This window comes from Rhamphochromis sp. 'chilingali', assembly GCF_963969265.1.
Source record: "Rhamphochromis sp. 'chilingali' genome assembly, chromosome: 18".
In the NCBI taxonomy this organism is placed as follows: domain Eukaryota; kingdom Metazoa; phylum Chordata; class Actinopteri; order Cichliformes; family Cichlidae; genus Rhamphochromis; species Rhamphochromis sp. 'chilingali'.
Window position 1 is genome coordinate 57,601 of NC_137945.1, and position 23,354 is coordinate 80,954.

At 45.5% G+C, this 23,354-nt stretch overlaps 1 protein-coding gene across 1 annotated transcript in view; it reads right to left on the minus strand.

The window, feature by feature from the left end:
• The window catches only part of sycp2l (synaptonemal complex protein 2-like), a 24,125-nt gene extending 877 nt beyond the window's left edge, over positions 1-23,248 (minus strand). Inside the window, exons 1-22 of the mRNA XM_080864549.1 lie at positions 23,067-23,248; positions 21,976-22,089; positions 21,790-21,894; positions 19,499-19,523; positions 19,143-19,222; positions 18,780-18,868; positions 18,644-18,678; positions 18,155-18,297; positions 16,293-16,345; positions 16,162-16,207; positions 15,974-16,066; positions 14,877-14,949; positions 14,630-14,757; positions 11,312-11,432; positions 11,147-11,196; positions 11,013-11,079; positions 4,234-4,367; positions 4,109-4,142; positions 3,222-3,314; positions 2,986-3,158; positions 2,817-2,911; positions 247-346 (exon numbers count right to left, since the gene is read on the minus strand). Coding sequence (XP_080720675.1) covers positions 247-346; positions 2,817-2,911; positions 2,986-3,158; positions 3,222-3,314; positions 4,109-4,142; positions 4,234-4,367; positions 11,013-11,079; positions 11,147-11,196; positions 11,312-11,432; positions 14,630-14,757; positions 14,877-14,949; positions 15,974-16,066; positions 16,162-16,207; positions 16,293-16,345; positions 18,155-18,297; positions 18,644-18,678; positions 18,780-18,868; positions 19,143-19,222; positions 19,499-19,523; positions 21,790-21,894; positions 21,976-22,089; positions 23,067-23,228 — 2,013 coding nt within the window. The 5' untranslated portion in view covers positions 23,229-23,248. The remainder of the gene's footprint in view (positions 1-246; positions 347-2,816; positions 2,912-2,985; positions 3,159-3,221; positions 3,315-4,108; positions 4,143-4,233; positions 4,368-11,012; positions 11,080-11,146; positions 11,197-11,311; positions 11,433-14,629; positions 14,758-14,876; positions 14,950-15,973; positions 16,067-16,161; positions 16,208-16,292; positions 16,346-18,154; positions 18,298-18,643; positions 18,679-18,779; positions 18,869-19,142; positions 19,223-19,498; positions 19,524-21,789; positions 21,895-21,975; positions 22,090-23,066) is intronic.
• Positions 23,249-23,354: the final 106 nt, after the last annotated feature.

Consider the following 23,354-nt stretch of genomic DNA (forward strand, 5'->3'; position numbering starts at 1 on the left):
GAGTGGCAGAGAAATGTGTTTAGAAATAAAGTTAAAGAGGCGAGGCAGAGATGGTTTGGAGATGTGCAGAGGAAATATCTTAACTTTGGGGGTTAAGCTGAGGAGAAATGGAAGCTTATGCATAAATGCTAAACATTTTAAAATAAATTTTCAAACTACAACTTTGCAAATCAGAGGCCGTGATTTAGCACTCAAGTGTTTGAGCATGTACACAGACTGTAGTATTACTGCAGTCTGTTGTAGTACCTGGATCTGAGTGGTTAAGGAGTTCAGGTTTGTTGAGTTTTCTTCAAATTGCTTCACCTGATCAGACACACCCTTTTCCAGCCTTTGTAGCAGCAATAACCTGCAAACACACAAACACACAGCGCTGTTTAGTCTGCTGTAGCTGTTGTTCTTTCAGTCTGTATTATTCTGTTTTTCAATTCAACTTTATTTATACAGCGCCAAATGAGAACAGTTGCCTCAAGGTGCTTTATATTGTAAGGTAGACCCCACAATAATCCATACAGGGCAAAACCCAACAATCATATGAACCCCTATGAGCACTTTGGCAACAGTCGGAAGGAAAAACTCCCTTTTAACAGGAAGAAACATCCGGCAGAACCAGGCTCAGGGAGGGACGGGGCCATCTGCTATGATTGGTTAGGGTGAGAGAAGAAAAACAGGATAAAGACACGATGTGGAAGAGAGAGAGATTAATAACAAGTGTGATTCACCAGAGAGTCCTATTAACCCACGTTGAGTGAGTGAAAGGTGACTCGAAAGGAAAAACTCAATGCATTATGGAAATCCCGCAGAGGGGCCTGAAAACTGAAGGCTCTGCCTCCCATTCTACTTTTAAATACTCTAGGAACAACAAGTAGGCCTGCAGAGCGAGAGCGAAGTGCTCTAATAGGGTGATATGGTACTACAAGGTCATTAAGATGAGATGGGGCCTGATTATTTAAGACCTTGTATGTGAGGAGCAGGATTTTGAATTCTGGATTTAACAGGAAGCCAATGAAGGAAAGACAAAACAGGAGAAATATCATATCTCACAGTACAATAATATTGAACGGGTTGCATTGTTGTACATGTCATGTCATGTTTCTCAGGTCTTTGTCTGAATTTCTTATGAACATTACTTGTTATGTTCTCATGTTGTTGCTAAGGATTGTCTTATTGCACTGGAGTCACACTGGGTTAAATATTTACACTTGGGTTTTAAGGGGTATTTATTATTTTCTTCACTATTTTATTTACGGGTTGTACGGAAGCCCCAAACGCAATTTCATTGTTCTCTGACAATGACAATAAATAAATAAAATACTAAAATACTAAATATGCTCTCTCTTTCTAGTCCCTGTCAGGACTCTTGCTGCAGCATTTTGGAATAACTGAAGGCTTTTCAGCAAGTTTTTAGGACTTCCTGATAATAATGAATTATAGTCGTCCAGCCTGGAAGTAATAAATGCATGAACTAGTTTTTCAGCGTCACTCTGAGACAGGATATTTCTTACTTCAGAGATGTTGCACAAATGGAAGAAAGCAGTCTTACATATTTGTTTAATATGTGCGTTGAAGGACATGTCCTGGTCAAAAATGACTCCAAGGTTCCTCACAGCGTTACTGGAGGCCAAGGTAATGCCATCCAGATTAAGAAACCATATTTCTAAGATTTTGAGGGCCGAGTACAATAACCTCAGTTTGATCTGAATTAAGAAGCAGAAAGTTAGCGGCCATCCAGGTCTTTATGTCTTTAAGACATTCCTGCAGTTTAACTCATTGGTGTGTGTTATCTGGCTTCATGGACAGATAGAGCTGGGTGTCATCTGCATAGCAGTGTAAATGTATGCTATGTCTTCTAATGATGCTGCCTAAGGGAAGCATGTATAATGTAAACAGAATTGGTCCTAGCACTGAACCCTGTGGAACTCCATAATTAACCTCAGTGTGTGTGAAGAGGACTCTCCATTTACATGTGCAAATTCGAGTCTATTAGATAGATATAAACCACTGCAGTGCAGTACCTGTAATACCTTCTGTCATTATTCAATGTTATGAGTGTTTGTTCTTTATGTGTGACTCCTCCCACCAGACAATGGCTGTGGGTTTTTCCTTTTCTCTGTCTCTTAGGGATGGACACCTGGGTGTGCCTGCTGAGTTGTTTGGTGGAGTTGGTTCCTGTCCTGGGATTGGATAATTGGTTGATCACCCCCAGTACTTAACCTCCAGCTGAACATCTGTAGGACCAAGGAGCTGGTGGTGGACTTAAGGAGTCAGCACAGAGACTACAAGCCTATTATCATCAATGGAGGTCCAGTGGAGAGTGTGCAGTCCTTCAAGTACATCGGTGACCACATCTCCTCAGACTTGACATGGTCTGCCCACATTCAGGTCCAGACCAAAACAAAAAAACAAAAAACTAGGCAGCACATGTATCATCTCCGACAACTGAGGAAGTTCAGTTTCTCTCCAGGGATCCTCAGGACTTCCTAAACAATTAAATTGGCTACAGAAAAACACCATTGTGTGTTGTAACAGGAACAGAAAGTGATATTCTACCATAGAGGAAGTGAACACCCGGTGACAGCCTGCCTAAGCTTGTTCAGATTTTTATAATATTATAGTTTTAGTTGTAAAATCAGTTGCTCTGCTAGCAGTACAGCTGTGCATGTTTATGAACATGCTCATAGCTCGATAGATGAACCCCTGAGTTGTCTAATCAAGTAGAAAACTAACTTCTTGTGAGTGATGATGTAAAAATAAGAAGTCAAAAGAGATCCTGGGTATGGAGAAGTGGATTCTGGGGAAAGGGATGGTGTATGCTGTACCTGTGTTGATGTAGAGCCATGAGCAGGGCGGACACATGTTGTTGTTGCTCCTTTAGCGAAAGAAGAATTTCAGTTTCAACTTTCTGCCAGTGGCCCTGAAATTTGAGTTACTGATTATCTAATCACAGCCAATAATAAAACCAATAATCAATAAGATGTGGTTACTGACAGTGAAGTGTTCCTCCAGCTGTGCTCTGAAGGTTTTGATGGAAGCTGTGATACCATACATCAGGTCTGACTCTGTCACTGCTCTCAGCTCACAAGTCTCACTGTCCACAGGTGGTCCCGCCTCCTCTGTTAACAGCCCCGGCTCTTCAGGTGAGCGGTCTATAACCAGGTGAGCTGGAGCAAGATTATCAATCATTTTAACTTCAGGCAAACTGTGTGAAAAGTATAAGAATTTACCTGTCGACAGTGGTTTAGATCCTTCTCCCTCTTGTTGAAACGCTGCCCTTCTCTTGTGGACCAACTCACCCTCAGTTTGATCTGACAGGTAACCTAAATACAGGAACAGGTAACAGGTAACCTAAATAGATAAATGTATAAAACCCTTTATACACTGAACAAAAATATAAACGCAACACTTTTGTTTTTGCTCCCATTCGCCATGGGATGGACGTAGAGACCTAAAATTCATTCCAGATACACAATATAACCATCCCTCCCAAACAGTGGTCACAAATCAGTCCAAATGTGTGGTAGTGGGCACATCTGCTATATTGAGATAATCCATCCCACCTCACAGGTGTGCCACATCAGGATGCTGATCTGACATCATGAGTAGTGCACAGGTGTACCTCAGACTGCCCACAACAAAAGGCCACCCTGGAATGTGCAGGTCTGTGCACTACTCATGATGTCAGATCAGCATCCTGATGTGGCACACCTGTGAGGTAGGATGGATTATCTCAATATAGCAGATGTGCCCACTACCACACATTTGGACTGATTTGTGACCACTGTTTGGGAGGGATGGTTATATTGTGTATCTGGAATGAATTTTAGGTCTCTACGTCCATCCCATGGGGAATGGGAGCAAAAACAAAAGTGTTGCGTTTATATTTTTGTTCAGTGTATAAAAAGAGTCTTCAGGTTGTGAGTAAAAAAAAAGAAAAAAAAAAAAAGAAATTATCAGCTAAAATGAGTCATGTGGGTTTGGTCATTCTTTTTGCTGTCAGTGTTTTTCTGTTACATTTCTCACAGGTCTGCAAAAACAAATGATTAAAAAGGTGTTTCAGATGTCATGAAAGTCAGTTTGGAAGTGACAAATGTGGAGGCTGAGAAGAGCACACCTGAGTCTGGAGCTTTTCTTTTCCTGAACACTTCCTGCAGGAAGAAACAGGAAACTGATAAAAACAAAACAAAAAAAAACAAGAAGGAACAATGGATCTGAAAAGAACTATCAAAGGACATGAACCTGCTCCAAAGGGAAGCTGCTTTCTTCAAAGTCCTGGGAGACCTGTAGCTCCACCCCTTTAGGGTCATCTGACACCGGTTCTATTGCATCTGGCAGGTGAGTTTCAACAGTGACATCGCTGACAGTATGAAAACCTGAAATAGAAAACAAAAAACAGACCTGTAGAGGACAGGAGATCATTACAGTTCTTCCTGTTCAGAGAGGTTCATTTATTTTCCTATAGATGGGACTGGCCTTTAGCAAAGCACAATATTATCCACAGTTAAGCCTATTCAAATGGCAGCCCACGGGCCACATGCAGCCCAGAAGCAACCTGTGAGTGGCCCCGTCTGTGGTCGTGGAAGAAACGCAAAAAAAAATTAATTTAAAAAAATTAAAAATTGAAATTCCTACAGCATAGTGTAGACTGAATGAAACACTCCTAGTAGCCTAGCAATATTTAACCCACAATGCACTGTGACGTAAACATATTAAATAATCATCGTAATATAGGATGCGACAACAGCATGTCTTTCTCAGTCCAAACGCGTAAAATTGACAATGAAAACCTTTCGGTTTAACCCTGCCTGGACTGACAAGTACTTAATCATTTTACCGCCAAATCCAAACACCAAACCTATGTGTTTAATTTGCCGTGAGTGTGTGAAGGCAACACAATGATAAACACCAGACTTCCTATACAAACTTTCCAGAGCGATCGAAGGAGAGGGCTGCAAAAGCACAGTTTAATTGCGAGTTTAACTGCATCTTACAACCGGAGTTGCACTACGATGATGAGGGTCCTGCACAGCCCAAGAGACATGCAGCAGCTTCCCTTCATGTTTGCTGGATCTTGGTGAAAAAGAAAAGGCCTTTCACAGATTCTGAAACAGTGAAATACTGCATGCTGGCCGTGGTGGATGTGGTGATAAATGATGAAAAAATTAAAGTGAGTGTGACATCTGCTATTAAAAACCTGTCACACAGTTCAAATATTCATAGAGTTGAAGTTCTGGCATCAGACGAGTTCGAAGTGCTGTTAGATGACCTGAAGAAAACTGATGCCTATAGCAGGAGATGGGTTCACAGACAGAACTGATAATGCACAGTTGTGCATATATGTCCGTTTTTTTGATGGCAAATTGCTAGGCTTACTACCACTAAAGGGACACACAGCTGGCGAAACAATGCTTGAGAAGATTTCAGCTTTTTTTGAGGAAAGTGGTCTGGATTTGAAACTTGTCTGTATACTTGTGACGGAGGAGGCTCCATCCATGGCAGGAGAAGTGAGTGCTTTGGCAGCACGGTGGTTGGCTGTTGAACAAGATGGCGCGGCCACGTCCAGACGCCTTCCTGACCGCTCCGCTCCGACTATCCACTTTTCTTGTTTTTTTACCTATTTTTTGCTCTGGTTTACATCCCAAAATCCTCTAGTCTTATAGTATACGACAGCGGATCACTTGTAAACATCGGTGCCAAGGTTGCACATCTAATCTTGGCCACTTTTAAACCTGACCCTTCCTGGCCGCCAGAGATTCTACGCGGCGTGGAGAACAACAAAGGACGGGCCGCTCATCCGAGGCGCAGAACAAAGAAGCGCCGGGGAAAACGCGCTGGTATTAGGAACAGACTGAGACAGCAGGCGCATCGCGCACCACTGCCCAGTATCCTACTGGCCAATGTACAATCCATGGAGAACAAGCTCGATGACCTAAGAGCATGGGTCACCTTCCAACGTGACATGAGGGACTGCAACATTCTGTGCTTCACGGAGACATGGCTGACCCCCACCGTGCCGGACCAGGCCGTAACTCTGTCGGATTCATTCTTTGTGCTCCGCGCGGACAGAACGGCAGAGTCGAACAAAACCAAAGGTGGAGGAGTGTGTTTCATGATAAACAGAAAGTGGTGTGATGCCATGAGCATTTCTACTCTCTCCAGCGGCTGCTCGCCACATCTATAGTTCCTGAGCATTAAGTGCCGCCCTTTCTATCTGCCCCGTGAGTTCACCTCAGTCATCGCCACGGCGGTCTACATCCCACCCCAAGCGGACACAGGTATGGCTTTGTCCGAATTACATGATGTGCTGAGCTCGCTTCAAAACAAGGACCCGGGCGCAGCAGGAGACTTTAACAAAGCGAACCTCAGACAAGTCATGCCAAACTTTTACCAGCATGTCTCGTGTCCAACGAGAGGGGATCGGATTTTGGATCACTGCTACACGCCATACAAGCAGGGCTACAAAGCTGTATCACACCCGGCTTTTGGGAAGTCTGACCACAACGCCATCTTCCTCATTCCCCAGTATAAACAAAGCATACGGAGGGAAGACGTGACCAAGAGGGAGGTAAAACGGTGGACTGCCCAATCAGAAGCTACGCTACAGGACGCACTCAACGACGTCGACTGGGACATGTTCAGAGCATGCGCAGTCGACATCAACGAGTTTACGGAAGTAGCAGTATGCTTCGTCAATATGCTAGCGGAGGAGATTATCCCCACTGCCAGAGTCACCACATTCCCAAACCAGAAACCGTGGATGGACAGATCGATCCGCACTGCAGTAAACGCCAGGACCGCCTCCTACAACGCGGGTCTCGCCACTGGCGATATGAGCGCCTACAAAGCGGCCTCATATGGCGTGCGGCGCGCGGTGAGAGATGCCAAACGCCGGTACCGGGAACGTGTGGAGTCCCGCTTCCACCAGGGCGACACACGGAGTATGTGGCACGGACTACGCACCATTACGGACTACAAAGCCAGGGACACTGCGCCGATCAACGCCGACTCTGCATTCACCAACGAGCTGAATCGGTTCTACGCCCGTTTCGAGGTTAGCCAGGCGGCTAATGCTATCTACCGCCTGACTACCGAGGACAGTGACGTCATCAGCGAGAGACCGGTGACCAGCATCGCAGAGCATGACGTCCGAGCGGCACTGAGGAGAGTGAACACAAGGAAAGCGGCGGGGCCAGACGGCATCACCGGCTGTCTGCTGTGCTGCTGTGCTGACCAGCTAGCAGGTGTGTTCACTTACATCTTCAACGAGTCCCTGGCGAAGTCTGTGGTCCCCACATGTTTCAAAAGATCCACCATCATCCCCGTGCCCAAGAACAGCAAACCCTCATCCCTGAACGATTACCGGCCAGTTGCACTGACCTCTGTAGTAATGAAGGTGTTTGAGAGGCTGCTGAAGAACATCATCTCCTCCTCCATCCCAGACACCACAGATCCGCTGCAGTTCGCCTACAGATCCAACAGATCCACAGAGGATGCCATCGCCCACGTCCTACACACCACTCTCAGCCACGTGGACAAGAAACAGGGTAACTATGTGCGAATGCTGTTTGTTGATTACAGTTCAGCGTTTAACACAATAGTGCCCTGCAGTGCCCTGCAGACTGTTCACAAAGCTGAGGGATCTGGGACTTAACAGCCGTCTGTGTGCATGGGTGTTGGACTTCCTCACTGGCAGAACTCAGGTGGTGAGGGTGGGCAGGTGCTTCTCCAACAGCATCACCATCAACACAGGAGCACCTCAGGGATGTGTCCTCTCGCCACTGCTCTACTCCCTCTACACTTCAGACTGTGTGGCCACCCATGGCTCCAACACCATTGTGAAGTTTGCTGACGACACAGTGGTGTTGGGTGCCATCTCCAACAACGATGAGGCGGCCTACATGGATGAAGTGAAGAATCTGGCATCGTGGTGCCAGGACAACCACCTCCAGCTGAACGTCAGCAAGACCAAGGAGCTGGTGGTGGACTTCAGAAGGGGTCAGCACAGAGACTACAAGCCCATCATCATCAATGGAGCTCCAGTGGAGAGGGTGCAGTCCTTCAAGTATCTTGGTGTCCACATCTCCTCAGACCTGACATGGGCTGCCCACATTCAGGTCCTTCTTACTTGGCTCTCGGCGAAGGCGGTCGCACTTTTCTCCTCTCCTCCTTCCCCTTATCTTCCCTGCTTAGCCTCTTGTGTCCTGTCTTGTCTCACGTGCACTACTTTTCCCTGGAACAGTCTCTCACTGTCGTTCTCTAAAACCTAACAGAGAATTATGGATTTGATCAACTGGTCTCTGAACGCTATTGACACCCTCTTCTCAACGAGAAGTCTGGGCTCGGGAGAGCCCGAGTGCCCTGGAGGGACTTTCCCTGCCGGATACACGATGGATGGGTGGCAAACCTGGAGGATCTTGTGCCTGGCGGGACTGTCTATCGAGGACGCTGAGGATATTTACCTATTCGGAACCATGATAACAGGGTTCTTGCTGATCGGAGCTGGCTTGGCCCTGACTTATCGGAGAAATAAGAGAGCGGAACCAGCTGTTCAAACTCCCCCTAAGCTGACCGCTGGAATTGAAGCGATGGGACAAGGCGCGGCCTCCCACACCGAACGCAGCATGGTTAACACCTTGGAGACGCTTACAGCTGCCGTGAAGACTCAAACTAACACCATTGAGCGTATGATGGGATACATCAGAGAGGGGCCTGCTCACAATAACACCCTTGAGCGAAAGTTGGATAACATCGCAGAACGGCTCACTGCAGCTGTGGGGTCTCAGAACCAAAAGAATGACAACACCACGGAACAGAAGCTTGATACCATCATGGGGAGGCTCGCAGCGCTCCAACGGGAAATCGAGGCCCCAGTGTCAGAGTGCTAAATTCGCTGCTCGCATAAAGGAGAAATCAACAATATTCAACATTTGGACACCACGGCGCCAGCTGCTAGGCCCAAGGCTGGAGCCCACCAAAACAACTCCCTGATAACGACTGTGTGATGACTATTCTTCCCATCCCATGAAGGACACCTGGATCGGCTGGAGGACTGTTTACTTAGCCTGATACAGCGAAGGACACTGTCTCAGCTGAACTATGGACACGCACACACATACACTTACACTGATAAGCACGCACTCATCCCCCTCCCTTCCAAACGCCTTCGATGCTTGTTCCTGCGGGGGAAGGCAGCGGGTCTGCGTGCCGCGCTGAAATGATAGCATGGTGCAGGACGACTGCTGTGTTCCTTCGAATCACCCCCCACCCCCCTATCCATCCCCTGTGGCTTGTCATGTGCTCTGATGTTGTGATGTGGACATTAATGTGCTCTCTGTGCAGAGGAGTTTTTTTGTTTCCTGTTCTCATGCTGTCCTCCCATAGGTTGCCCAGCGTGTTGTACTTTTCCCAATGTTGTGTAATTTTTTCAGTGTTATTCTCCCAACGCTGCCGGTCTCCGACTGTATTCCCTTGTGTTGTCTTGTTGTTGTGTGTGTAAGTCGGGGGGGGTCCTATTCCTCTGTGGGGCAACCTGCATATGGCCAATAAAGCATTCATTCATTCATTCATTCATTCATCCATTCATTCATTCATTCAAAAGGCTAGGCAGCGCCTGTATCACCTACGACAACTGAGGAAGTTCAGGGTCTCTCCAAAGATCCTCAGGATTTTCTATACAGGCGCTGTGGAGAGCATCCTCACACAGAACATGACATCGTGGTTCGGGAACAGCTGTGTGAAGGACCAAAAAGCTCTCCAGAGAGTGATCCGTACAGCAGAACGCTGCTGCAGGATTGCTCTCCCCCCGCTTCAGGACACCTACACCAGGAGATGCCAGACTAGAGCAGCGCAGATACTGAAGGACCCGTCCCATCCTGGCAACAAACTGTTCCAACTTCTGCAATCTGGTAGAAGGTTCCGCATCATCCGGGCAAGGACAGAGAGACTCAAGAGGAGCTTCTATCCCCAAACCATCCGTGCCCTAAACACACACACCCGCCCTCTCACATCATCTATAACTGACTGAGTCAGGACTCTTCCAGACACTAAACCAAGGCACAATGTACATTTCAATTCCTTTAACTTTAATATGTTTATATTGTCTATCCTGTAAAATAGTCAGATGTCTATTCATATTAATGTACAGAATTCACCTGCTTGCTGCTACTGCACATTCACCCAGTGTATATACTATATACACACACTATATATATTCAAATCAAATCAAATCACTTTTATTGTCACATCACATGTGCAGGTACATTGGTACAGCACATGTGAGTGAAATTCTTGTGTGTGTTATACTTGTATAACTATGCATGTGACAAATAAAGAACCTTGAACCTTGCACTGCATTGTTCATCAGACTGTGTTGTACACAAAACTAAGTGCGGAGCTCAAAACCACAATGGACAGCGTCATGGCTGCAGTTTATTTTATTCGCTCAACATCAAGCCTCCAGCACTGCTTATTCCGCATGCTGCTCGCAGAAAAGTCTGCTGAGCACCATAACCTGCTGTTGCACAACGATGCCAGGTGGCTGTCCAAAGCCAGGGCACTGGAGCATTTCTGTGATGTCAAAGAGGAGATCACAGCAGGCAAAAAAAAGCAGAAACTGCAGATGTGACCATTGTCCTTTAAAATGTGTCTGTTTCAGCAAAATATTTATTTTGAAAGGGAATTTTCAAAATGTTTTGTTTTTTTATTTCAAATGTGCAAAGAGTTTAGTTAGAGCTCCCCTTTTTAATGGCCCTTTTTTGTGAGCGGTCACCAGATTCACAGGGAAAAAAAAAGAATAAACATTACTTGTTTTTCACTTGTGTGGGTTTGAAATGGATCATGATCTGCTGCTTACTGACTGCAACAAAAGATCAGTTCCTCGGTTTCAAAATCTTTCCCAACGATTGAGTTGAATAGCCGTGATTCACAGTGATAAACCACTGAGACGTTCATTTGTTTAGATCTTTACAGTAACTCTAAACTTCGAAATAACCCGGGGCTTAAAGAAGAAGCTAACTTACTGTGACATCCAGACGTCGTGTGTCTGATTTGATCAAACAGGACCTCCGCTGCACTTCTGGCTGCAGGCTAAAAGCAGAACCCTGAAGGTTAGACATCAGAAACAAACTGTTTATTTGTTGGCGATTGTTGTTACCTTGGATACAGTGGAGTCGTCTTCACTGCTCGGAGACGACAGAGGTAAAACTATGGAAGGAGAAAGGTTAGTTAATTTGTAACGATAACACAATGAAAGCCATCTCCCTCTGATGATGGTGCGGTGATAACAATTATGTACAAGTTCAATGAAGATGTGACTCACTCTTAAGCTGGCTCTTACTTGGCGCCTTCTTATGGCCATACGCTCGTCTGCCATGTTTGTTTGTAGTCGAGGCCTGGGCTGTACCGCCTGGATCTTTGACATGTGGGGTATTCTGCACTTTCTGTCAGAGTGGGACATCATCAACATGAAATAGACAGACTAATATTAATTCCACACAGGAAATTTACTTGTTACATCAAGAGACCGGAAGACAAAATAATAATAATAATAATAATAATAATAATAATAATAATAATAATAATAATAATAATAATAATAATAATAATAGATTGGGTGCCTTGAAAAGCGCTATATAAATCCAAAGCGCTTTACAATACCACTATTCATTCACTCTCACATTCATACACTGGTGGAGGCAAGCTACAGTTGTAGCCACAGCTGCCCTGGGGCAGACTGACAGAAGCGAGGCTGCCATATCGCGCCATCGGCCCCTCTGGCCAACACCAGTAGGCAGTAGGGTAAAGTGTCTTGCCCAAGGACACAACGACCAGGACCTCACTAGAGCCCAGGGATCGAACCGGTGACCTTCCGGTTACAGATGCGATTCCCAACCCCCTGAGCCATGGTCGCCCCCGAAAATAAATTCGTGATTACTAGAAAAACTTAATAGAACAAACAGTGTGCAATAAAGCTAAACACTATAATACTTACAAATGGATGCTATTTACAGTAAATAAAGTCTGAATATTTTTGCAGACAGCTATCACAGCTGTGTACTGCAGTCTGCTGTGGGGATGAAGGGCCTACGACCCTGCTCCTACACCGTAACTAACAGCCCACTGCTGAAGGAGCTGTTCAGGGCCTCCACAGTCTCATGCAGGGGGTGACCAGTGTTGTCCATAATGAACAAGGCCCAGCATCTCTATGGGGTCTGGAGGACTGTCCAGGATAGAGCTTGCCTTCTTCACCTATTAATCTGTTGCTCTCCATCTCTCCCTTGCCTCCCCAGCAGACAACTGCATAAAAGATAGCTGAAGCCATCACAGTGTAATAAACACTCTTCACTAATATCCTGCACATGCCTGTCCAGCACATGGAGCCCACTTTAAAACAGCTTGTACAGTGCGTGAGCGTTGTGTGTCCAGTTTATTGTTAAGGTGAAGTACCCAGGGATCTTTACCTGTCCCAACCCTGATGTCCAAACAGGTTTGAACAGACACTCCACTCCCCCAGCCCAATCATCTCTTTTGCAAACCCCCGCGTCTTCGACAAATGTCAGCTTTTGTTCCCATGATTTCACACCTCTCAGCCCTCACCCACTCTTCTGCTACACAAGACTCCATCTCACAGCTCCCCTCCTCCACCACCATCCTGTCCCTGTCAGTACTTCAGGCGAGGAATGGCTCAAGGTCAAGGTGAGAAAGGCTGCAGGTCTGGATGGCATCAGCTCCAGGCTCCTGAGGAGCTGTGCAGACCAATTGTGTGGCATCCTGGCATACATGTTCAGCACGAGCAGGGGAAGCTCCACAGCTGTGGAGTGGTACTAGTACTGAAGACCACACATCCTGGATGGACCTCAACAGCTGATGAAGACCCTTGAGAGGTTGGTACTCAAACATCTTCGCCCTCTGACGTCTTAATTGGATCTGCTGCAGTTGGCCTACGACCCTAGCACTGGGCTAGATGATGCCAACATCTACCTCCTGCACCAAGCTCTGACTCACTGGAGTCTGCAAGCAGTGTGGGGATCATTTTCTTTAATTTCTCAAGTTCTTTGGGGGGGGGGGGGGGGGGGGGTTGTTTTTGTTTTATTATTCATCTTCTCTAGTGGTTGTTATGCTGGATGCTGGTTATGCAGGTTAGATTGGTAAAACAAAAGGAATGCAGAGAAATAGAAATAAAAGAAAAGGGTGAAGTAAACAGAGTTCTCTAACAAAGCTCACTCATATGATACACAGCACCTAAAGACAAAACAGAGGGGGCACACAAACAAATATACAGCTTGTGTGTGTGTGTGTGTGTTCAGTGATTTAAAAAATCATTGTGAGGCTGCAATCAAGAAACCCTTCTGAGACCCAGCAACCAGACCAATCCTCTACCCTTAATAACAAAGGGATGTAGATGCAGCGAGCCCTAGATCCAGGCCTGTCCACCTACACCTTCTGAAGCGTGGATGGGCAGGTGGCCCCGTGCTCTGCAGTGATCCCGGGTGCAGTGTACTCGCCCCCACAAAGATGTTGGGGACTCCCTGGAAAGAGAGAGGTTCAGTAAGCACCGCCAGTTCTCACACCCTGCCACAGGGCAAGAAAGAACGGACCAGTGTTGAGTGCAGCACCAAACTGGAGGCCAGCACCCTTCCTCCCCACCACAGCGAGTACTCCAGCTCAACCTCTCAAAGCACCAGCACATCACTCAACCGACAGTGAAGACAGAAGAACAAGACAAACTAGCCTGAATTGGAGACAAGCCACAGCACCAGCTCCCCCAAGCCATCTAAACTGCTCCCTCTCCTGAACATGTGAGGACGACAACAGACCCCCCACACTGACACCAGTGAACATTCAGGGAACGGACCTGTACCTGGGTGTTCACCTGAACAATAAACTGGACTGGAGTCCCAACACTGACGTTATTTACAGTATGGGTCAGAGCAGACTCCACCTGCTGAGGACAACAAGATCTTTTCAGGAGCATACCCTGCACTCCAAGACCTCTGTTGTGGCCTCGGCCATCATCTATGGTGTTGTCTGTTGGAACAGCAGCTTCTCTACAGCTGAGAGGAAGCAGTTGGATAAGCTCCATACGAGGCCAGCTCTGTCCAAGGATGCCCCCAGTGCAGGTAGTAGGAGACAGAAGAACTCCAATGTCTCCCAACCCGTGCATGAAGCTGTTGCAGAACTGGAGAGCCCCTTCAGTGACAGACTGCCGCATCCACAGTACACAAAGAAGCGTTATGGCAGGTCCTTCCTCCCAGCAGCTGTTAGACTTTTATAACCATTGATGCAGCTTCTCATAACACCAAGAAATCAAACAAAAAATAAAACCATGGCTCAGGTACAAATTCAAGTCTGAAGAGAGACCGGTTATCAGAAGAGAAGCACTGACAGATTTAAACTACCTGTGTCACCTGTCTAAGACACGCAGACTGCAGATCTGATGATACAATTACAAATATTGATCCTTGACCAGCAGTCATCAAAACCTTTTTGTTCAAACATGGTAGGGGTTTTTGTTTTGTTTGTTTTTTTACAGGAAAAACTGATTAGAAGTCCAATAACAGAACAGTCATCACTGTCTTTGCGAGTTGGCGAGACAGAGCGGCAGGCTGACAGGACAGGTGGTGAGACAAACCATTACCATGAACACTCTCCCAGCTGCCTCTTCCAGTTCTTTGTGGTGTTTGGAGTTGAAGGTCAGCTCCACTGTCTGGCCTCTGACATTGTGGTGCATGATGGGATTGTTCAGCCAGAAACTGAGGACCGTCTCTTCCCCAGGGCATCATGGGAAAAACAGAATTGTCCAATTCATGCTCTGGTCCTACTTATACATGATCTAACATACCTGAATGCTTCAACATGCTGGATTTTAGGGTTAAAGTTCTGACCATTCTGTTTGACCTGCAGACTGTAATGATCCACCTCCTCCTTCGGCACATGAATGGATCCCCACAGGAAACCCTGAACAAAAACATAACCAGAACACAGCAGGAGAAAAATGTGAATATGCAGCCAAACTCAGTGTCCAACTAAAACTTCAAGGCAGTTGTTCCCTTTGGTGCTTTTAAACAAAACCTTATTGCATTATTTGACACAACATTTTATTTGAGGGTGCCTTTCAGAAACCCAAGGTCACCTTACAAAGCAAAAAATGAAAGGGGCAATAATTATAAAACAAGTTATCCATCCATCCACTTCTCTTTTTCAGAGTTGTGGGGGGCGCTGGAGCCTATCCCAGCTGTCATAGGGCAATAGGCGGGGTACACCCTGGACAGGTCGCCAGTCTGTCGCAGGGCTAACACACACAGACATCCATTCACACTCACATTCACTCCCACATTCATACCTATGGACAATTTAGTTTAATCAATTAACCTATCCCCACAAACTGCATGTCTTTGGACGGTGGAAGGAAGCCGGAGTACCTGGGAGAACATGCAAACTACACACAGAAAGACCCCGGCCTGATGGTGAAATTGAACTCAGGACCTTCTTGGTGTGCAGCAACAGTGCTAACCAGTGTGCTGCCCATAAAATAAGTTAAAATTGCAAAACAGAACTTGACAACAGATAAAAATCAGCAAAAAAGTGAATAAGCCAGTTTGAACAGATGGGTTTTGAACTGTGACTTAAATATAGGAAGAGAGTCTACATTTCTTATGGCTGGAGGAACAGAGATCCAGAACCGAGGAGCAGAGCAACTGAAGGCTCCCCATAGTGGTAAGATGAGGAGAAGGAACAACTTGAATGGCAGACGAGGATCTGAGAGGCGGGAAACAGTGTTGGTATGAAGCAGATCACAGAGATAAGGAGCAGATTTATGGATACACTTCCAAGTGAGAAGTAAGATTTTAGAGTTTATCCTGGCTTCTATTGGCAACCAGTGAAGCTGCCGAAGAATTGAATACAGCTTATCAAGCAAGCCCCCCAAAACAACCTAAAGTCTGTCAGTTCTACAGTAAAACTTCATAGTATGGAGTACTACCTGAGGCTCATCAATGAAGAAGCTGACACATCCTGAGCCCGTGTTAAAGTCTATCCAGAACTCATCTAGTTTCTCATCTTTTGGACGAAAGAGCTGCACAAGAAAACATACAGAGTCTGAATACAAATGCCAAAAAAAATTACGTCCTTTTTAAAAAAAATTTATTTTTCAAAGGGTGAAAAATGTACCTGAGTGGAACTGAGAAAGGCACGGAGGCAGGGAATAGTGTAGACGCTGAGAGACAGAACACAGGTAACTACTGTGATCAGAGTTCTCCGATTTACTTTATATTAATAAATATTTAAATATGGTTCATCACCTCCCCTGGTTTCCATGGTAGCAGTTGACAAAATTCAAGAATCGTCTGCAGTCCTGCACAGTGAGACAGATGGCTGACTTACTTCATAAAAAAATTAAAAACCTGTATAAAGACAGTTAAGCCAGTTTCCCAGATATGCGGTTCAGTTGGCGTCATCGATCCACGACGTGATGAGACCCTGTTGGTTTATCCCAACCTCACCTGTGGTCACAAGCCGTGGCATGGACTAAAAGACACAGAAAATAGCTTCCTCTGGCTCTTCCTTGAGATGGGGTGAGGACTTTGGTCATTTAGGAGGGGTAGAACTGCTGCTGCTCCACATCAAAAGTGACATCTCCTCGGTGAGGTATTGCAGGAATGGAGGTCCAGGCTAGACCCAGGACATGCTGGTTAGATTAGAGCAATTGGCTGTCTGGTTGGGTTTTTATTGAAATTATTTTCTAGACTCCACCTCTCTGGGAACATCTTAGGCTCTCCGAGGAATGGAGGCCCATCTCACCTCACCACACTCCCTGCCAGTGGCTGATGCCCTCAGACGTTGGTGTGTTTGTGGTTCTTGGTGTCTGGGGCCGAGAGCTCATGTATGTACCGATTCATGGCCGATTGGCGGGCCCTGGTGCCTGTGGCCCAGGTGGGCCTCTTCCGGGGTATAGGGTGCCCTCAGGCCTGTGGGCATGGGGCTTGGTCCTCTCTGGCACAGCTGGCTGCCGGCAAAGCATGCGGGCACGTCACAGCAACCCCCTCTGGCCTTTGCTCCGTGGCTGCTGGGTGACCTCTCGTTTGGGGCTCTCCTCAGCTCTTCCCAGGAGGGTGGCACGGTTGCCCCCCTGGTGGTCCTCCTTGGGTTCTTGTACTCTGGGACCTGGATCTCCTCCATACTTGCTATATGCCCTGGGGGACGGGGCTATGGCTCCCCACACTCCCTAGCAGACCATTACATGGAGAAACCTTTTGAATACAAGTGTGCTGATCCACACAGGTGTGCACACAGACACAAACTACACCTTTCTTGGCTGCTGCCTCAAAGCACATTGTGCACTGTTGAGCTTGCGTACTGCACAATAACATGTAATATTTAGTATCTACTGTTAGCTAGTTTATTGTGATGGTGCTGTATTTATTATGTTGCTCTTTTTTGTTTGTTTTTTAATTATAATAAAAGGTTTACCAATTGGACCAATATGGCAAGGCCATGATGATCCAATTGGTAAACTAAATCCGCTTGGCATCTTTTTTGGCCTTCAGACATCAATTCTGACGCCTAAGATCCAAACGGGACAGGCAAAAAAGACAAACAAACAAAAAAACAAAACAGAAAATAAATTATTTTCTACTGTGGCCAAAATGACCTTGGTTCACTTTAGTCAGTTCAGTTTTATTTGTATAGGACCAAATAACAACAGTTGCCTTAAGGTGTTTTATCAAATGACTCTTGCACAAATAATGTTTATGTGAAACACGGAAAACAGTGATGCCAGAATGATAGCTGGCTAATAAGCTGTTACATTAATGCTGCATGTTTAGCCTAAAAGCTTCAAGTTATATTAGAGAAGATTGTTGTTTGTTTGTTTTTTTAATATACAAATTGTCAGAAAAAAAACAACATTTTTTTCCCTTCAAGATCACATTAATGAAATACTAATAATGCTTTGTGGATGTACTTGTTTTTAGGGTATGAATCCAGTCCAATCTTGTGGCTGACCCGAGGTAGACTTGGAGAAAATTTAAAGATTCACTTTGATTACTCAGAAGGTTCAATACAGGCTTAACAACCTGAACTGTGTGTGTTGTGTTCATCACACTGTGGAATTTAAACAGAAAGCTTGGAAATGACATACAGAGTGAGACAGCTGAGAACTCACCGACTCAAAATCAGCATCTCTGATGTCACAGAAAGCCATGCTGATGTCAGGGATGGAGAACCACTGACTGGCTTTCTGCATGCGGTCTCTGCGTGGAGTCATGCGACACAGAGCTTCTGACAGGCTGACCTGCAGCTCATAGTCTGAAACGGAGAACTACAAACGTGGCTGTCTGTAATAACACTTTTATTCTAGGCCCTTTCCTGTTTACGGGCTTCCTGTCTAACATAGAGGTGACAAACATGACGCTTCTATATATTCACTGCTAACAGCACTGAGGGGACGGTGTGCTCAGGTGTTCCAAGTGCAGAGTCAAGACTCGGCTCTAAACTCTTCTGTTCACACTCATGAGACTTCCTCAGGACATCGTTTAACCACAGCGATTCTAAATATCCGTAAAGCATTATGACAGGTGAAGAGAAAACAATCCCAATAAAGAAAACAAGAATCGCTCATGTTGAATATTCGGTGCGATTTGCTGTAACTCACCTCCAACTGTCAGAACTGCTGCAGCCACCTGGGGTCTGTCAGACAGGCAATCAAGCAGATAGTACTGAATTTAGATAGGTATACATGTGCTGGTTAGAAACATTTCAATGTAAAAATCTCAGTGTGCACTACAGACAGCATTTGGTTTTGATTCTGGTCATTCTGGATCAGTCGCCTCTGTTCTCGGCTCAGAGACTCCAGCACGCTGTTGAAAGTCCTGATGGCCTGAAACAAGAGAAATTACACTGAGGTCAGTCATCCAGATCACGGTGATCTAAGGAGCGTGGAAAGAAAAGCCACTGGAGTTCTTTGAGTTTCTTTGAGAAACTTAACTGCTCCTTTGGTTCATCCGCTTCTCTTTCCACGCTCCTTAGATTGCCTCTGTATTGTCCAAATACTATGTGACCCAGCTGTTCTTTAGAGTCAGAGCAAAGCTGTGTACAAAAACACATCACAGCCCAGCACAGACAATGAAAAGCACACTGTGTCAGTGCATTACCTCCAGTCTCAATGGGAAGTGAACTTCTGTTTCCAGAGTCAGATGAACCAACTGCAGAAGAACTACTGACAGCTGACTCACTGAGAAACGGACAGGTAGTAGATGACAGGACGGACAGGTGAGACTCATGCTTCGGTGGGAAATCTACATCATAACTTACACTGCCACCAGAAACTCATTTGATCCCTACACTGTAACCTTCCAAGAAATGTACCTACATGTCACTGAACTACCTGGAAGGTTGTGGTTTAGGGATGAAAGGAGCTGCCAGTTAACGAAGCTAGGACATCATCATCTCCAGCAGAAGTCTAAATGAAGCCTAACACATGAAGATCAAAGCAAAGACAGAAACCAACCTGGAAGAGAAGCTTGGCCAAGCAGCTGAAACGAGACGATAGAGAGTGTATTTAATGAGCCTGGTTCATCTCCCAGCAAACAGCAACTCTTACATCCTATGTTACACTGAATTAATGTGGAAAAGATTTTAATGACGGTTTCACTCCATCAGCAAAGTGTTTAGCATTGACCCAGTTATAAAATCGATCAAATTAACTGCATTAATCAGACATCTGCAGCCAGAGCCTGTAGCGAGCACAAAGTTGTACAAAACAAATGTTTGGGGTTTTTCTGCTTCAGGGTTCTGCGGTAGGACCAGTTCTGTTTACGTTATGAACTCTCTTTGTTAGAGTTAGCAGGAGCTGCATGTACTGAGAGGAAACTTAAAGCTCGCAGAAACTGTCTACAGTGTTGGCCTCTTATTGGTGGATGACTGGATATGTAAAGCGCTTTGGGGTCCTTAAGGACTAGTAAAGCGCTATATAAATACAGGCCATTTATTGTGAGTTTTAGCTCCAGGCTCACCATGAATCCCAGACTGTTCAGAAACACAAGCTGGATGCAGCTTTGGCCAACCTCCAGGAGAACATCTCTCATCACAACAAAGTGAAGGAGCTCTTCTGTCATAGTGGTCATCACTGTGTCGGTTACCTGTAATGCTAAAATAAAGCTGTAGCAGAGAGAGCTTGAAGGCCACCACATCTGGTGCTGCCAGAGTCCAAGACCAGAGCAGAATCTTTACAGTGACCCCAGTACAGGACTTTGGATCCAAACCAATGGCAGAAATGATTTGACTTGGACCGGGAGGTGACATGGATGAATGAAGTACAGCTAGATCCTAATCACCCAGACACATTAGGGAATCATTTCCAGGTCCATCACTATATGTGTTCAACAGGACGTTAGATTTGATCTCACATACTTAACAGTACGAAACAGTAAATGAAGTGTGATGTATTCATTTGGGGCACAGAGTGGAAAAAGGTGTGTCTGAGCATGTCCAGTGGTGCTTTTTATTTCTAAAGTAACAGTTACACATATGAAAGTTTAAACTGGACCCATGGAAACATGAAAGCATCCTGTTCCACAGCCTGATGAATGAATGCGATTGGTTGGACAGGTGTTCTTTGTGTGCGTTCTGCTTGTCCAGAGACTTGGCACGTGAACACATGGACAGTCCGTCTGAGCTGGGCTTCATTCAGCGGTATCGAACAGCGCTTTAAATTTACACAGATCCATTTGAAGGTTTTACAGCTCTAACGTATAACCTGTGAAATAATCAGCAGTACTGCATTTTACCACCAAATCACCAGAACCCATTTCTGTAATCCCAGGAGTTTGATTCTGTTCATCTGGACATTTTTAGTGGGACAAACGTTTCATCGTCAGGTGACTTCTTCAGTGTCAGCTGACTGCAGGTTTCCCCAACCTTAGACACAATCTGAAATCTGTGAGGTCAGTTTCTTCTTTCACCATCTTACAGTGCTGTAATCACAGCCATTCCCCAACTCTCTGTGAACTGTACTATGTCCAGAATCAGCCTTTTGGGATTTCCTTACCTGGATGATTGAGCATGCATCAAGACCTTTCTGCAACATTCTGCTACCTTTTACAACACTGTAGCATTTTATTCATGTTGTTTATAGATTTTTAATCACCAGTGGATAGAAATAATTTCCTGTGCAAGACAATGAGCTACATCAAGTCATATAAGCTGTTCCTTTCAGATTGATAGAATGCTACCAACACCACCTTTAATGTCAGCATGCAGGGTGTGAACACAGCGAGTTGATAACCAGCTTAACAGTTTATGGTGACTGCTAACATCAGGGTAAGTGGATTCAGATAAAAAACCCTGGGTATGTCTGTGAAGGTTCTCAGACATCCACGTCATCGTAGTCTAAGGAGCTTGGAAAGAAAAGCGTCTGGACTTCTTTAAGTTACTTGAAGACGTTTCACCTCTCATCCGAGAAGCTTCTTCAGTTCTAAGGTCAAATGGTGGAGAGTCCCAGAATTAAACCCAGTGGAAGTATCCCACTGGGTTACTCCTTCGTACCTCTTTGGGGGGGATACTTTGGGGTGAAACATCTTCAAGCAACTTAAAGAAGTCCAGACGCTTTTCTTTCCAAGCTCCTTAGACAACCCTGGGTATGTTAAACTCACTTTATAGAATAAGTCCCAGGTGAGATGTTTAGCATCTGTTACCATGGCGATTCAACAAGTAAAACAATATTGGCCTTATCGACACAGCTAGCTAACACATGGATGTGGCTCCACAGTTATAGCCCTCTGGGTAGAGAAATGTTCTCACCAGGAAGAAGTCAAAGAACTCCTCAGTGAGATTCAGCAGGGGGGTGGAGATTCTCTGAAGGTCAGAAGTCAGCCGTTCACAGACCGCTTCAAACCACATCAATGCCTAAAAGGCAAACAACAACATGAAGGTAATGTGACGCATGACATCTGACCCGATTTATTCTGACAAATTTAGACAGATTACTTTAGCAGTCAGTCCATGACCGATGAGCATCTGCAGGTCTTCTTTGTTCTCTGCCAGAATCCCCAAAGACTTCAAGACAAGCATAGCTCTGCTGAAACCAGAATCACGCAGCTCCTAACAACCAAGCAAGCAAACAGGTGTGTGGTAAGACTCAGTCATGCTCACATCACTCTGATGCTTTATTGATCCTGCAGTGGAAACGGACGTTACACAAACAGGAGCATAAAGAACACAAACCTACTACAAACCAAGTAAAACGTACCACAGAGGCACGCTGAGGCCTTTTAACGTCAGGCAGGCCAGACGTTTCACGTACAACAGCGTGACTCAAACACCTCCACATGGAATACTTTGTTTGACATGAAACTTTGATTATGAACATGTCGGGTCTTTATGGCTGCTTGGAACCTTCCAGAGCGCTTGCTTTAACATGGACAAAACTAAATGTAATCAGTGGACTTTCCACATCAGCTGGTATGAAATATGAACTTATCGTGCAGATTTTTAGTCCCAAACCCAGGCACTCTCAGAGGCATCAACACAAAAGCCCATTTCATTTAGCAGACAGACTGAGGAGCATGCTCAGTCTGACTTCATTCTGGCCAATGATTTTCAGCCAATCACAGAAAACATCCTGAGGTCATGTGACTTGTTAAAGGTAAATGACATCATTTACCTTTCTGTTCATCATTTAAACTTCATTGTTTTCTAAAAGCTGTAACAGGAGGATAAGATGATGCCTGAGCTCTACAGCATCTTTATGTTAACTTTGATCTAACCTGTCACCAGGTGAGAGGCAGGTGCACCTGAATGGCAATGTGGTGGTCAGCTTGGCCCAGACAGGACGTTTAATCTTCCGTCTGTAACAGCACCAACTGTTGCACCACCCTGACCTCAGGACAGGCACTGCATCAGGTGGTTTCTAATGGCACAGGTCAACAAACCAACACAGTGTGGGCAGACACTGCCCCTTGGTGGTGAAGGTTTTTGTTAAATGCATAAACTTTTAAAGCTTAAGTGAACATTTGTGGTGAACATGGAGAACTCCTGTCTGTTAGTCATGCATAGAGAACAAACAGTTACCCCCTTACCTTGGTAACCAGCTGGTCCAGCCGGGTGAGGGTGCTGCTGGTCAGTCCTTCATAGTAGAGCAGAGAAGCCAGATGGGACGTGTCTCCATGGAGCATACAGTCCTCCACCTGAACCTCGAACTGAGCGACAGGGAGATGCAGGTGTGTAAAACCATCAGACATAAAGTGTGCTCCCTGCACCAGACCCCACTGACATTCACTCTGATTTAAGAATCAGACGTTTGTTTGCTCCCAGTTTAAATGCAAAAGGATCACTTCCGGTGACGGACAGCAGGGGGCAGTACAGGC